This window comes from Poromitra crassiceps, assembly GCF_964638095.1.
Source record: "Poromitra crassiceps genome assembly, chromosome: 1".
Lineage (NCBI taxonomy): Eukaryota > Metazoa > Chordata > Actinopteri > Beryciformes > Melamphaidae > Poromitra > Poromitra crassiceps.
In genome coordinates this window covers 88,171,538-88,186,962 of record NC_139623.1, presented here as the reverse complement: position 1 = coordinate 88,186,962, position 15,425 = coordinate 88,171,538, and the positions used below count along the sequence as shown (strand labels likewise).

The following is a 15,425-nucleotide window of genomic DNA, read 5'->3' as shown; positions in this document are numbered from 1 at the left end:
TCCCATCCCTACTAAAAGAGAATGCTTTACTTATGCCATACATTTCCCAACATATTGCTTCAACAAGTGAATTCATTTTTACTATTACTATATATTATGCAGTGTCATCTTCCATGACGTCCATAGAGCCCGTGTCTTGAGCTAAAATGTGCCTCCTACAGTAATTGTGTCGACTGAAACACAGTTGGGAAAGCAGAAATATCTCTCTCTAGTCAGCTGAAATTTGACCTGGCTGAGATTGGCTGCATGCTGGCTAATCTGGCAGCAGATCCAGCGCCTATGTCTGCCCTGTCAATAGGGATTAATTTTGGTATGGGATTAATGCTAATCTCAGTCACAGAAAATGCCTGCCTATCACTCTGCAGCAGTCGCTCTCTCTGGGCCGCTTTTACCTGCCAAAAATAATCAGGCTCCTTCATACTTTTGCCACTAACAGCTACAGCGAACAGGCTCGTCAACGCTTTTCCACGCTGGCCCTATGCTAGGTTTCCACCTAGCCTTGTTTACTGTTGGATACAATTTTGTCCAGAATTCCATGACTATCTATATTGTAGGTAGAGGGATAACAGACTATCTGTATTGTAGGTAGAGGGAGAACAGACTATCTATATTGTAGGTAGAGGGATAACAGACTATCTGTATTGTAGGTAGAGGGAGAACAGACTATCTGTATTGTAGGTAGAGGGAGAACAGACTATCTGTATTGTAGGTAGAGGGATAACAGACTATCTGTATTGTAGGTAGAGGGATAACAGACTATCTGTATTGTAGGTAGAGGGAGAACAGACTATCTGTATTGTAGGTAGAGGGAGAACAGACTATCTGTATTGTAGGTAGAGGGAGAACAGACTATCTGTATTGTAGGTAGAGGGAGAACAGACTATCTGTATTGTAGGTAGAGGGAGAACAGACTATCTGTATTGTAGGTAGAGGGAGAACAGACTATCTGTATTGTAGGTAGAGGGAGAACAGACTATCTGTATTGTAGGTAGAGGGAGAACAGACTATCTGTATTGTAGGTAGAGGGAGAACAGACTATCTGTATTGTAGGTAGAGGGAGAACAGACTATCTGTATTGTAGGTAGAGGGAGAACAGACTATCTGTATTGTAGGTAGAGGGAGAACAGACTATCTGTATTGTAGGTAGAGGGAGAACAGACTATCTGTATTGTAGGTAGAGGGAGAACAGACTATCTGTATTGTAGGTAGAGGGATAACAGACTATCTGTATTGTACTATCTATATTGTAGGTAGAGGGAGAACAGTGAAACTATGATCAAAACTGTCATTCTCCTACATTCTCTAATTATGTCAACTAAATAAAGGTGAATTTGAACAGTTCATACATTTGCAGGGGACTCCCTGGAACCCCCTCAATTACCCCCCCGGTGGTCCCCGGACCCCACGTTGAGAACCACTGCTCTAGAGTGCTCAGAATGGAACTGAATGAAAGGACAGAGAAACAAATATATGCTTGATGCAGCAGTGATACAGAGAAACGTAGAGTTGTGTGCCTGTGGTGGGCTGTCCCAGCTGCAAAGTGAGCCCAGCCTCTTTAGGAGTGCATGCTCACTCACACAGGCTTCACTGCCTTCCTGATAGATGGGAACCATCAGGGAACAGATATCGGATGCATTAGTGTTGTTGTTTTCTTTCTATTTGTCCAATACAATCGGAAGTGAAACTGACTTTGCCCTTCTCTTTTGCTATTTCTCTGTTCTTCTATCTCACTCTCTCTCTGTCTCTCTCTCTCCCTCTCCCCTGTGTGTGTGTGTGTGTGTGTGTGTGTGTGTGTGTGTGTGTGTGTGTGTGTGTGTGTGTGTGTGTGTGTGTGTGTGTGTGTGCGCGTGTGTGTGTGCGCGTGCGTGCGTGCGTGTGCAGCCCTTCTCTAATGGCCTGCAAGTCGGTGATGACTATGACATCCTGCCTTCACGGCATTCACCACCTCAATCCACCCTCACCGGTAGCCACAAGTGAGTACCACACACGCGCACGCAAACACACGCACACACACACATACACACACACACACACACACACACCCACACCCACACACCCACACACACACACACACACACACACACACACACACACACACACACACACACACACAGAAGTACAAGACAATACTCTTTTTTTTTTTTTTTACAAACTTTATTTAAGTTTTCACATTATGTAATGAAGCAATATTACATTGAAATGTTATCAATACACTTTAAACCCCATACCCTCCCCCACCCACATCTTCCCATCCAGGGTCATACAACAGACAAACAAACAAACAAACACAGTCAAAGAAAGAAAAAGAGGAAAAATAAAATAAAAATAAAAATAAAAATAAAAATAAAATAAAATAAAATAAAATAGTTGCCAGCTTTGTCATTAGCGTTTGTATGTATGCCAGGTAGATGATATTCAGTCAAAGGTTATACTTTCAAAGTGACTAATAAAAGTTGACCAGGTTTCATAAAATTTCTCCTTTGATCCACGTACAGTATATCTGACCTTCTCCAATTTCAACATTGACATCACTTCCTGAGTCCATTGCTTAAAGGACGGTGGGTTTTTTGCCTTCCAATTAAACAGAATAAGTCGGCGGGCCAGAAGAGAGGCAAATGCAATTGCATTTCTTTGGTGACCTCGGAGGCTCACTTCTGGTTGGACTGCACCAAAGATGGCAGTGAGGGGATTAGGACTCAGTGTTGTGTTAGCTATGGATGAAAAACACTCAAAAATGTTGGACCAAAAGTTGCTCAGAGCTCGGCAGGACCAGAACATATGCCCTAGAGTGGCCGGGGCATGGTGGCACCTTGGGCATTCTGGGCTGACAGATGGATATATTTTGGATAATTTATCATTAGAGAAATGCAAACGATGAAATATTTTAAATTGTATTAGATTGAGTCTCACACAGAAGGATGAAGAATGAATTTGTGAAATAATGATGTCCCATAGTTCTTCTGAGAACTTCTCTCCTATGTCCAGTTCCCAAGCAGCCCTTGTATTGTCCCATGTAGGGGGATGTATATTCTGCATAATATTGTACACTTTGGAAATAAGTCCCTTAATAAACGAACAGAAATTTAAAATGTGATATGTTGGGCCTTTCTCGGGGGGATTGGGATAGGATGGAAAATGTTTGGAAGTAAAGCTGCGAATTTGAAAATATCGGAAAAGTTCTCTCTTTGAAACATCATTTTTTTCACACAGAGAGCTGAATGATCTAAATGATTTATCATCAAATAGATCAAAAAAGAAGACTAATCCACACCCATGCCATGCTTTAAATGCCAAGTCTAATTGTGAAGGTGGAAAGAGATGATTGTGTATTACTGGAGAGAGGCTATTTATTTGTGTAAAACCAAAGTGTTTTCTAAATTGAGTCCAAATCTTTACTGAGTTTAGTACCACAGGATTTAAATCATTCATTTTTGAATTTATAGGTATCGGGCAAGTCAACAAAGAGATTGGTGAAATATGACGGGTATCAAGACAATACTCTTAAACACACAATTACACTCATTTGTCCAGCAAGACATGAGCGAATGTGTTCACATGGAAAACAGTTTGGACAATCTCTTTGCCATGTATCAATATTCAGAAATCAGATCTCAGATTAAAAATCTTCGTTTCTGTCCTCTGCACCCATGCAGTATTCCATAAACACTTTTTCAGCAAATGTCCAATGAATTACTTTATAGACGTGCCAGCTCTGAGTCTCATGTATAAATATTAAAGTATGTGTAACTCATTAAAAGACTGTTGAAGCCTGTTTAATCAACGAAACATGGAGGCCAACATCTTTTTAAGTCATATCTCATTTCCAGCATTAGATTGTGAAAAGTTGCTTGCTTGCAGAACCTCTTGTTCTACTCTATTCGATACTTCCTCCCAGTCCAGTCTCAAGTTTCTCCTCCTCAATCTCCGCCTTTCTTTCTTTGCGTTTTTTTGGACACCGGCGAGATCTAGTGGCCTTAGGGGAAAGTCCTGGTTGGAAACTGCTTTGAAAGATGACGGCTGCACGTCTAATAGCCTTTTAGCTGCAGCCAAAATGAGATTAGGTGTTTGTGTGTATGGGGCCGTGGTGCAGGGTGGGGATAGAGCTGTCACTCCTGATGAAGCTTGAGCCGCCAGGAGGATGCTCTGATGTTACAGGAAACTATTGGCTTTTGTAAAAGATGGTGGTCTTGTGTTTGTGCGATGTTGATACACTTCCCCTGCGCAAGCCAGCTGACTCGCAGCCATACGTTCTGCACACATACTGTAGGTCAGTGGTCTGCAAAGTGGGGTCCGGGGACCCCCAGGGGTCCTTGGGGTTGTTCCAGGGGGTCCCCAGCAAAAAGGGGAATCATTTATTTTCACTATCCACCTTATTTTTTAATGCCCCGCTGTAAAATAATTATGGGTACAAGGTCCGGTTTAACATGACTTGATTGTTGGTTGATTGTTGGTTGACTTGATTCCTCGTTAGAAGGAAATGCGCAAGCTGCAACAATCAAGTCACGGAGGATTACACCGGAAGAAGCACCCATAAGGCATCATGGCAGCTAGAAATAGGGTGCATAATTCCATCCATAAGTAACACAATGACAGAATATATATTATTTTGCTCATGGGTTTCATACACTTTCTCTAATAAAACATCTAAAAGCAAAACATCTTACCAGATGGGGCCCCTGGGACAAAATCTTAACACATTCAGTGCCACAGCGCTTCAGTAAAATTGTCTGGAGCCTGTGCCAGATTCACTTCCATTCAGATGAAAACAGCTATAGAATTTTTTCTATTATGGCTATATTAACGGGGCTGGACTTTAATGAAAGATTGAACACTCCTGCTTCTTCCAAAGAAGAAATTTTGTTTCTAGACAGTTCCATTATGAAATTACAGCCTCTCAAAAAAGTGCACTTTCAATGGTTTTCTGTCGTTTTTTTTTTACTTTCCAAGTTATAGGCCCTTTTATGAATACCTTTTGCACTCTAATTTCGACCACATTCACTGACTCTGGCTGGTGTTTTCTGATGTGGTGGCGTGTGGTGTGGTTTCTGTGAAGCCTGTGTGACACACACACCTCTCCCCCCCTCCCTCCCCCCTCTCCCTCCCCCCTCTCCCTTCTCCACCTCTGAGCTGCGGGCTCCTCCCACACGCACAGTTTGTTTTCTCGTTTTTGCCCCGGACAGATCCCAGCGCGCATCATTTCCTTGATGGGCAAACGCGACTGAACGAAAAGGCATGGCCGTTCGGCTTCGGATGCTGCCTTTCTAGGAAATCGTGTGGAGATAGATAGAAGCATAAGAGCTCAGTTGTGAGCGCGGATGCAGCCGAGCCCACTCTCCGCTGTAGGCAGAGCAATATATACGGCGCTGGCAGAAAGCATGCATCGGTTTCCACTTTCTCCGCTGTCTCCTGTACAAAGTAAAGGATCTGAGGTGGGTGGAGCAGCTCCTGTGACGATGTTTAAGGTGGCGCCGTGTGATCCCTTGAAGGGATTCATGCTCACTGGCTAGGTACGACCTTAAACAGCAGAATTATGGAATAATATGAATTATGATTTTAGGACGTCCACAGACGTCCTTGGCACTCCTCGTTACTTTTTTTTAGGACGTCCACAGACGTCCTTGGCACTGAATGTGTTAAGAAATGGGAGTCCGTGGTTACTTTTTTAATTTGTGCCAGTTTAGGGGTCCTTGACGTGAAAAAGTTTGAGGACCACTGCTGTAGGTGATGTGCACATAGAGCACACACACATTCTCACACACAGTCACATCTATATTAGGTCTTAACTCTTATAGGCCTTTTCCATTGGCACTTTTGGCTGGGCTGCGCTGATTTGTGTTGCCATTACCATTTTAAGTTGTGCCAAGCCACGCCAGAGAAGGACCTTCTCCGCAGTCAGGCCAAAGCACGCCGCACCCGCCTCCAAGTGGGCTGCAGTGACGACTTGCCAACCCGGGCCATGACGACCCCCCCTTCCCAACAGGGGTGTGTTGCGAGCGGTTGTGAGATTCAAGTCATCTCTCAGAGAGGAAGGCGTCTTTAAAACCCCTCTTGTGTGTTCAGCTCCCAGTACTATTGTAGCTTCAAACTGAATCTCTGTGATTTGCAGTTTAGTTTCTCTCCTGTGTCTCCTTTCAGATGTCTGCTTTATTTAACCGTTTCCCAACTGCTTTCAGCCATATCAGAGCCGTGATATGGTACTGCTGAGCTGATGAAAACATTCCCTACTGTTGCTGCTTCATATTAACACCTTTCCACTGACAAACTAACGGAAGGCTTTTATTGTGAAGAACTTATAGGAAATGAAATGTTTATCCACCGTTTTACAGCCGCAACTTTTTGACCACTAGACTTTATGACCACAGCCATGATTTACTGTATACAGCCCGCTGCTTTTCAACAAGCGCCTCAGTGAAAGACACACCTTCAAGTGGGTTGTTGTAATGGAGATACAAATCCCGGCCGCGCTGCCCTGCCACGCCGCAGCACGTGTATGAAAAAAGGGTATTACACCATGGGCTCTATCTTCCCACTGGCCTTAGGCGCTAAACTGGCGTTAAACGCAAAAAGACGCGCCTTGCGCCTGCCTCGGGAAGATAGCATCATGTTTTTAGGCCCCGAAATGCGCTTTACGCCGGAGAGGCGTGGCGCAGTGCCAGAATAGGCCAGAATGGGCGTTTCGGCCTTAAATACAGGCCTAACGCTATCTTCCCCCCTGGCGTTAATTTAGCGTTTAGCGCGAAACCAGGCCTTATTCAGTGCGCGGGGGATATTATTGTGCGTAATTGCGCGCAGCTCTCCTCTGCCATCTCACTCTCTCTCCCCCTCTCTCTCTCACTCCCTCTCTCTCCCGCGTCAGACAGGCACAATGACCGATGAAAAGAAAAAGTTGTTATACCGTAGTTTTGAGCCCCTGTCATTCAGAGGCTGTTGCATCATCCTACCTGTGCAGTGGGGGAGAAGAAAAGGTAGCGAGAGAAAACGATATCATTCTGCCCAAACTTTCACCAATCTAATCTCATCATGACATCCAGGGATAGGCTATATTTTTCTAGCCGATGCGTTTAAAACATTATTTTCTCTTTGATCTTGCTATAGTGTAGCGTATTTACATGCTTGCTGTATTTAAACTGCAGTGAGATTGGTTTGAGAAGCATAATAATATGGAATAATATATATGGAGACAGACGGGGATGGAAGAGGGAGGGGGGCTTTTCTGACCGGATTGGGTCGCTCCGTGGAATGGAACATGAAAGGGACATTGTGATTCATTTACTGCACTTCTCCAATGAGCACGTGAATAATTCTACACTTAAAAGGTGTGGTTATAAGGCCGCGCCTGGCGCTAAGCGCTAATTTAAGGCCAGTGGAACGATAAAGCCCCATAAGTCCGATTGACATGAAATTTGCGACACAAATCCTGCGATCCTTATAAATGATCAAACTAATGCGGGTGTTCTAATGAAAGTAATAATCGTCAACATAATCTAAAATAAATGTCAGTTTTCCTACTCTCTATTGCAGTTTATACCAGAGAATACTGATTGAATTCATAGCCGGATCATGGAAGCCTTTATATTCTCTGTCCTAAACATAAGAGGCTCTTCTTTCCCAGGAGAAATCCTCTGCTGCACAGGAGGTGATGATGCGTTTCCTGTTTACGGAAGCAAGAACAGCAGTTTGTTTGTAATAAATAGCAAGTGGAAGAAATATTAGAAGCTGCAGCCTACGTTGAGTATCTTCATTATTACAGGATGTTGGGTCAGTGCCTAGATTCAGTGCAAAACACCAACGCAATGACCACTTATCAACAAAGGTGTGGGATTATCACTTTAAGGTCAATGTTTTTAACTCAACCCTAATATCTGATAACCTGGCGAGGCAGCTGGATTTGCGCAAGATCATTATATCACGATCATACGACAAAATGGTTTGAATCTGAACCACCAGTGGTTCGCACCAATCAGCGTCCTTTGAGGCAGCTACGGGCAGGCTTTAGGTGTGACGTGATAGGCAGATGGTTCATCCAATCCCCTGCCAGGTATTTTTTGAAAGTGCCTGCCCGAGCAACTTGTTCCCAGATGGTTATGTGGAAACAAACGATCTGGCAGCATCCAGTTAAATATCTGAGGTGATGGATTCTGGCTCCTCTGTGTTCTGTTTGGTGTTGGCGTGATGGGGGTGGTATACTCAAAGGCACAACATGTAAAACTTTGAAAGTTTAAGTTACAAGGCACCTGCATCCTCAGCAGGGGACGACATGTTTACTGTTACCGTGTCTTATCATTAACTTGGAGAGGCACGAGAATGACAGCGTGGTGTTTGTCTTGTGATTCGGCTAGTCTACTGGCTGAGGGTTTGTGAGCATACTTTGACCCTTTGCAGCAGAATAACATCGTAACAGAGACAAACACATCCACAAGCCTGCTTCAAGCCAGAATGCAACATGGACTAAATGAAGGGTCCGTGATATGAAAAAGGTTAGAATCACTGCTTTAGGCTACTGCCACGCTAGTGAATGCACTAGGTCATTACCACTAGTGTAAAAGTGACATTATCAGTGATTGATTGGTCTGTATGAGTGACATTATTGTAGGTTGACTTTCTTGTATGTTGCTCCTCCCAGAGCCCTGAACCCTTTCAGCAGCCCCGTGGGAGAGAGACAGAGGGGACTGATGGAGCGGGTGGAGGACGAATATCAGATCCCATCATCCAACCTCTGCCTGAGTCAAGCTCCCATCTGCATCTCTGTCCCCAGCAGGTACTGTAGCCATGTAGGGGAGACTGGGGTATCAAGGGGCATTTGTACCATCTCAAATTGTACCAATCAGAAATGAGGCAGAACCATGCAACTCTGCACGCGCTCTGTGCTGTAAATTGAAATAATAACTGAAATAAAATAAATTGTTTTTATCTTTGTATAATTATGTGATTAATTGGATAATACATCACAATTGCTCGAGTGACATCACTGATGGCATCATCATCAAGTGCTTGAGTGACATCACTGGTGGTGACATCACCAATTTATACATATTGTGATATCCGAGATTTATGACAGACACTGATGATGTCATAGACATTGTGACATGATCAGTGATGTCATAACTCCTTCCCTGCAGAGCCTATAAGTAATGGTGAAACAAAAGTTAACACCATAGCTTCTCACAATTCAAGAGCTTTTGTCATGGCTTTGAAAAGAATACACAAGGAGTTACATGACCTGCAAAGCGATCCCCCAGCTCAATGTTCAGCTGGACCTGTAGGAGAGGACATGTTTCACTGGCAAGCTACAATCATGGGACCGACCGACAGCCCGTATCATGGAGGAGTCTTCTTCCTTGCTATCCACTTCCCCACCGACTACCCCTTTAAACCACCGAAGGTCGTCTTCACAACAAGAATCTATCACCCGAACATAAACAGCAATGGCAACATCTGTCTTGACATCTTAAGGTCACAGTGGTCACCTGCGCTCACAGCATCCAAACTTTTATTATCATTGTGCTCTTTGCTATGCGACCCAAATCCAGATGACCCTCTGGTTCCAGACATTGCACACATCTATAAATTCGACAAGCAAAAGTACAACAAAACAGCCAGAGAATGGACTCAGAAGTATGCAATGTGAAGGACTGAATTTTAGCAACAGTGGTTTAGACGCATTCTTGGAGGCCTCCAAAATACTGCAGTATTGTTGCAACTCCTCATCCACACTGGTTCAAGACAAGGTGTTTTTACACTGGAAGGACGCTACCCAGACTCGATGAGAGACCCTGAATGATTAGATGAGAGAGAGGCTGAAGGGCCTGAAGAAGACCATGGGCGACGTGGACCGCGACGTCCAGAAGAGAGTCCTGGAAAAGACCAAGGAGGTGATTGACACCATCCCCAACCAACCACTGCTCATCATGGAGATGGAGGGTGGAGCCTCAGCCAAGGCTGTGAACAAGTGGTTGAAGCTGCTCACTGCGGACTCAGACAACAGCACGATCATCTGTCTGCCTGTGCCAGGTCCCACACGACGTGACTAACTATGGCCTGAAGGCCAACGAGTGGGTGCAGGATTTGTGCCCCCTGCTGGACAGCAAGGAAGTGTTTGTCTGCCCAGGCCATGGGGCAGGAACACCCAGAGCCTGAAGGAGACGTTAGGGTTGGCCAACAAGTTTGCACAGCTCAAGCTGGGAAAGAACTATAAGCAGAGGTCTTTGTGGGGCAGAGGGATGGAGGAAAGGATATGGCCGCTGACACTGAGCCTCACACTAACACAAGTCAATCAAGGCAGATTTATTGGGAGTATGTTTGCTGTCGTGCCACAATAAAATGTATCTTTCGGAATGTAGCTCTGTTTTTTTGAGACTTTGGTCTGATCCACAACTGCATGTTTGTGTCTAATAGTATGAGTTGTGCTAAAACAAACATTAATATCTCAAAAACTATACATGACATTGCTTATATTCTCACATTCTGAGTGAGAGCAGAAGTAGCTCAAGAGTTTGATGTGTAATATATCCATGTTGTGTTAAAGTTGTGTGAACTCTCGTAGTTTTTCAAATGTACATCGCACAGCTGGGGCTAGAGTGAGCACTCAAAGCTGGCTCCATAGGGTCCCATTGCAGTTTGTTTACCAAAATGCTGCTCGGCTGATCCCTCGTATAGATAAACTGTCATAGAAGCAAATAATGTTCAACAATGTCTCTTACCTGTTACTGTACAGCTATGACAGCAATGACTAGAGACAGAAACTCTCCCCACTGATGACATAATTTGTCCTCAAGGTTGCGAGTCAGTCAGCCTTCTGAGTGATGTCACTCGAGCAATTGTGATCTCATCAGTGATGCCATCAGTTAGTGATGTCACTTGAGCATTTAGTCAGCTTCCTTCTGATGTTTGAGGATTGTCAGTCAGCTTCCTTCCTTCCTTCATACATACATAGTCAGAGGCTACATCATCACTGATAACTTGAGAAGGAGGCGGTAATGCAACATAAATGATGCCAACTGCCATAAAACACCACAGAAGAAGAATATTCTATAACTATATTCTTGGGAGTTCATTGTGGTCCTTGGTTTGTGTGTAGTTACAATTACCACATATCGTCGTCACATAAAAGAGAGCAAGTGGGCTTTGTCTGTTTACATTTTTGTCCCGCTGGATGATGTCATAGGCATTGTGACATCACTGATGATGTCATAGGCATTGTGACATTGTCAGTGATGTCATAAGAGCAATTGTGATGTCATCAGTGAGTGATGTTATCAGTGATGAAGAGTTGAGCAAATGTGCATGAAAGACACGCAGCAGCCGAGCTGCGGGCGAGAATTCTAGTACTGTTACAATTGCCCCTGCACGTGGGGGCAGATGTGTGTTTCGATCAATATTGTGACTCTAACATTGCTCGTAAAAAAAACACTTGACCGTTAACAATTAGAACACAAATACAATTTACCTACATTTTAAAAAATCCAAATAGTTCAAGAGGTTTTTTTTTTTTTTTTTTTTTTTTTTTTTTTTTTTACAATTGCCCCTGGTCTGGCAGTCTCTCCTACCTGAGTCTCCATGAACTGTACCTTGTGCATGTACACATTTTTGTGATAATGTGGCTTTCAGTATCATTAGACGCCTGTTAACCAATGAGATTTCCTTCTTCTTTAGGCATGTGGAGAACGGCTCTCCTGAGCCCTCCTTGGAGGAGAGGAAGCCCAAGCCTCCTGAGCATGGTGAGTCACCAAAGCAGACAGGTGAAAATGCAAATCATAACAGAAATATCTCATCACTGGCATGAGTTCACTGACATCTTCCTCTGATCCATGTGGGAGTGTGGAGGGGATATTGTAATAGCAAAATAAATGAAATGCCTTGTTGATCCATCAATAAATCAATTGCTCGTTTAAAAATGAACATAAGGAGGTATTTTATTCCATGACAAACAAAGTTCCACTGTGCACAGCGGGTCACAGTCCTGTAGAAAAAGACAGTCAGGACTGAGCCACGAACCAAGGCGTCTACCCATCATATACCGAAAATCAGCACCAGCCCCCCACCTTGGAGGCCAGTGATTTTCCAATAGGCTCACAGAAGTTCCATCTAACCCAGTACATTTCCATTACGCCAGTAAGTTCCATCTGATGTTCTCAAAAGACACAATAACCTTGGTCTGGTCACAAGACAAAATACATGTTAGCAATCTTCAGGAATGCTCTGCAGATGGAGAGCAGAGTCCACAAAAGACATCTTAGAAGAGAGAGAGAGAGAGAGAGCCATAGATCATTATTGAACAGAGTCAATAATGATCAACAACCAATTAATAAGCAATCAATCAATAATTTTGCTCTCACAATATTATGGCCTGAATATCTGTGACACTGTAAAAAAAACAGTATCTGACTGAACCTCTTCTTTTATCGAGTATTGGCGCTTAAAATCATATTTATTTTGTACCAGTTGTAAAATGAGATGCCATGTTACTACTGGAGCGATCTGCCTCATTCTGCATCATTTCAAGATAAAAAATAAAAATAAAAGTAGTGGCCGGGCCAGCGAAGCGGCAGGGCCACTTATTGTATTTGCCTGTTGTATTATTATTGTATTAAGTTGGACTTCCCATGCATGAAAATAAACCAAACTTTGCACAAAGGTCCAGTCCCATACCAAACGTCTTTGACGCAAATTTGGTGCCAATAGTCCTAATGGCGGCACTACAACGACCGTCTAAAGTTTAAAACTTTCAAAATTCATAAAAAATCAGGCATACATACGTGCTACGGCTTTGCAACTTTCACCGAAATGTGGGCCCAAATGAGGAGAAACTTTTGTACACTGCAACATATGGCCAATTATGAAGTCTAAAGACCGCAAAATTGCAAAAACTGTAAAACTAATTAAATCCTACTCCTCCCACATTTTTTCTTCAAACAACACCAAACTTCAGCATCTGCATCGTTAGACTGTCCTACACAAAAGCATCAAACAGATGCCATGGGGTCCCTAGATTTTTGTGATGTCAAAATCAGGTCACAAGCCAAAAAAGGTTGGAACCCCTGGCCTATATCATCTCTTCTCTATTGGCATGCGCAGCGCACAATTGCCCAACTTTGCATCACTGATGACATCACTCACTGATGACATCACAATGGTGTCACAATGTCTATGACATCATCAGTGATGTCACAATTGCTTGAGTGTAACCAAAAACCACAATAGCTTGAGTGACATCACTGATGATGTCATAGGCATTGTGACATCATCAGTGATGTCATAAGATGATTTTGGTCAAAATTGATGTCACTGATGACATCACTGATGGTGTCACAATGTCTATGACATCATCAGAACTTTGAACGTCACCAAGAGCCCTCCACATTAACAACACCGCTCTGCTACAACAGGCTCGTGAACGCTTTATCGCGCTGGCATGCTAGGTTCCGACCTATTTATTATACAGTCTATGGTTCCGACCTAGCCTTGTTTGTTTCTGAGTAGTGGGTGACATTTCCAACCTATGTGCACAGTTTGGCTACTCTGGGCCTTATGGCTTCTGAGGTGCATACTGTCTTAGGGGAGAATAATAATAACAATGATAAACAGAACGATTACAATAGGGTTCCTTCCACTCACTATGTGCTTGGACCCCTATTAATAATAAACGCAACAATTACAATTGGGATCCACGCACTACGTGCTTGGAGCCCTAAAAATAATAGGATATAGAAAATAATAAGATGAACCCACTCTTGTGGGTGGGTTTTTATCATACTTTAAACCACAGGCTACTTTACATTGAGCTGTCCTTGTGTTCCTCAGGTGGCCATTTTGAGTCGGTCAGGGCATTGGCGCATACTGCCCTCTGCCCCTTCAGTACCAACAAGACGCCCTCTGACTACGATATCCTGCTGCCCCCGCAAGGTAGCCCCGCCCACCTGCGCCCGCCTCTCCCAGCAACCAGTACTCACCCATTCCTCAGCCTCACTCTTTCTCTCTCCTGCTCTGACCCCACCTGTCTCTCACTTTTCAAAGTATTGTGTACGAAGACGAGCTGGATTTACTTTCAGTCGTCATTGAAAGCAAGTAGGGCTGCATGATATCTATTTTCAGCATGCACAATAGTCACATCGCAGGACATGCAATGTCATGGCAGGACGTGCACTGTCAAGTGAGGCAAATTAACTCAAACACGTCATGCTACAACTTTTTTGTTCCTTGATACAAAAGGAAAACTGGTTCTCATTTTCCATGACTAATCTACAAGAGAAGTGTGTCTCCTGGAATATAATGGACTCAGATTTAAAAGTTTGTTATTATGAGTTGAGTTATGACGAGACCAAAAGAGGAGGGCATGTTACCTTTCCAGCTTTCGCCGCTCCCAACTGTAGTTGGGAAGCCTCTGGTGTTGTGCTAATCTATTTGTCAGTTCTTTTCCCGCTTACAATGCTAACTTTACTCACTTATCATCCTGCAACTCATCCTGGCTGCGGCTAAAAACACAATCACTTCCTAATATTAAAGGGGCAAGACTTGATAGAGCTCTTCAGGACATTTGGTGGAAATTCCAGTATTCTTTTTATATAGAGGTGAACAGTCACGTGACATCGCTTCCCCCGGAAGTTACTTTCCCATTAATTTTCTCCATAGACATTTAAGCCTGCAACCAAGCCAACCCGTGACCTACTGTATCGTGAGTGACCATTTCACTTGAAGCAAAAACAAAAAATAAGCGCCCTGTCTTTATTTTGATTTTTGCTTCAACTGAAATGTTTTATCGTCACTCACGATTCAGTAGGTCACGGGTTGGCTTGGTTCCAGCCTTAAAACTTGTTAATAAGGATTTTTCGAAATGTCTATGGAGAAAATGAATGGTAAACTCACTTCCGGGGCAAGAGACCTCACGTGACTGTTCAGCTCTATTGAAATATATATCCCAGAAACAATTAAATATGTGAGTTTTTCCCCCAATATTGAGGGTGAAGAGGTAATGAGGTGTTATGGAACAATGTGTTGACAGTTGTTAGCAAGGATGTCTTACAGTACTCTTTTCCTCTGTCCTACACACCACAACAGAGCTATATTTTTTTACATGAAGATGATTCATTGTGATGCATTAGAAGCAAATTATACGATTATCATTAATTATACAGATGCCACATCCAGCCCCCTTTAATTTTTTGCACTACCGAGTATAATCGCCACTCAGTGTGTTTATAATTGTGCTTATTAGGTGAACTATTACTGATATTTTGTGTGACTCCGTTTAGTTCAGCACCCTAATAGTCACAGATGTGTGTGATGCACGTGGGCATTTAAGGGAATAAATTCAATTCAATCATTCAGCCAATCATTTTTACCTACAACAAGCTGCAGCCTCGTCCTGTAGTCCTCCTTGTTAGTCATGTCCTCTCCTGCCTTCTCCCAGGAGGCTGGCGTGCCAACTG

General features: G+C 43.4%; 1 protein-coding gene and 1 pseudogene across 2 annotated transcripts in view; both read left to right on the top strand.

Moving 5' to 3' along the window:
• Positions 1-15,425, top strand: part of cblb (Cbl proto-oncogene B, E3 ubiquitin protein ligase) — a gene marked incomplete at its 3' end in the record, with an annotated part of 107,095 nt that overhangs the window by 88,435 nt on the left and 3,235 nt on the right. Inside the window, exons 13-16 of the mRNA XM_083646792.1 lie at positions 1,882-1,973; positions 8,624-8,758; positions 11,653-11,717; positions 13,801-13,902. Coding sequence (XP_083502918.1) covers positions 1,882-1,973; positions 8,624-8,758; positions 11,653-11,717; positions 13,801-13,902 — 394 coding nt within the window. The remainder of the gene's footprint in view (positions 1-1,881; positions 1,974-8,623; positions 8,759-11,652; positions 11,718-13,800; positions 13,903-15,425) is intronic.
• Positions 9,185-9,628, top strand: LOC310785657 (ubiquitin-conjugating enzyme E2 D2 pseudogene; annotated as a pseudogene). The gene has a single exon. The product of its transcript is annotated as a ubiquitin-conjugating enzyme E2 D2 pseudogene (transcript).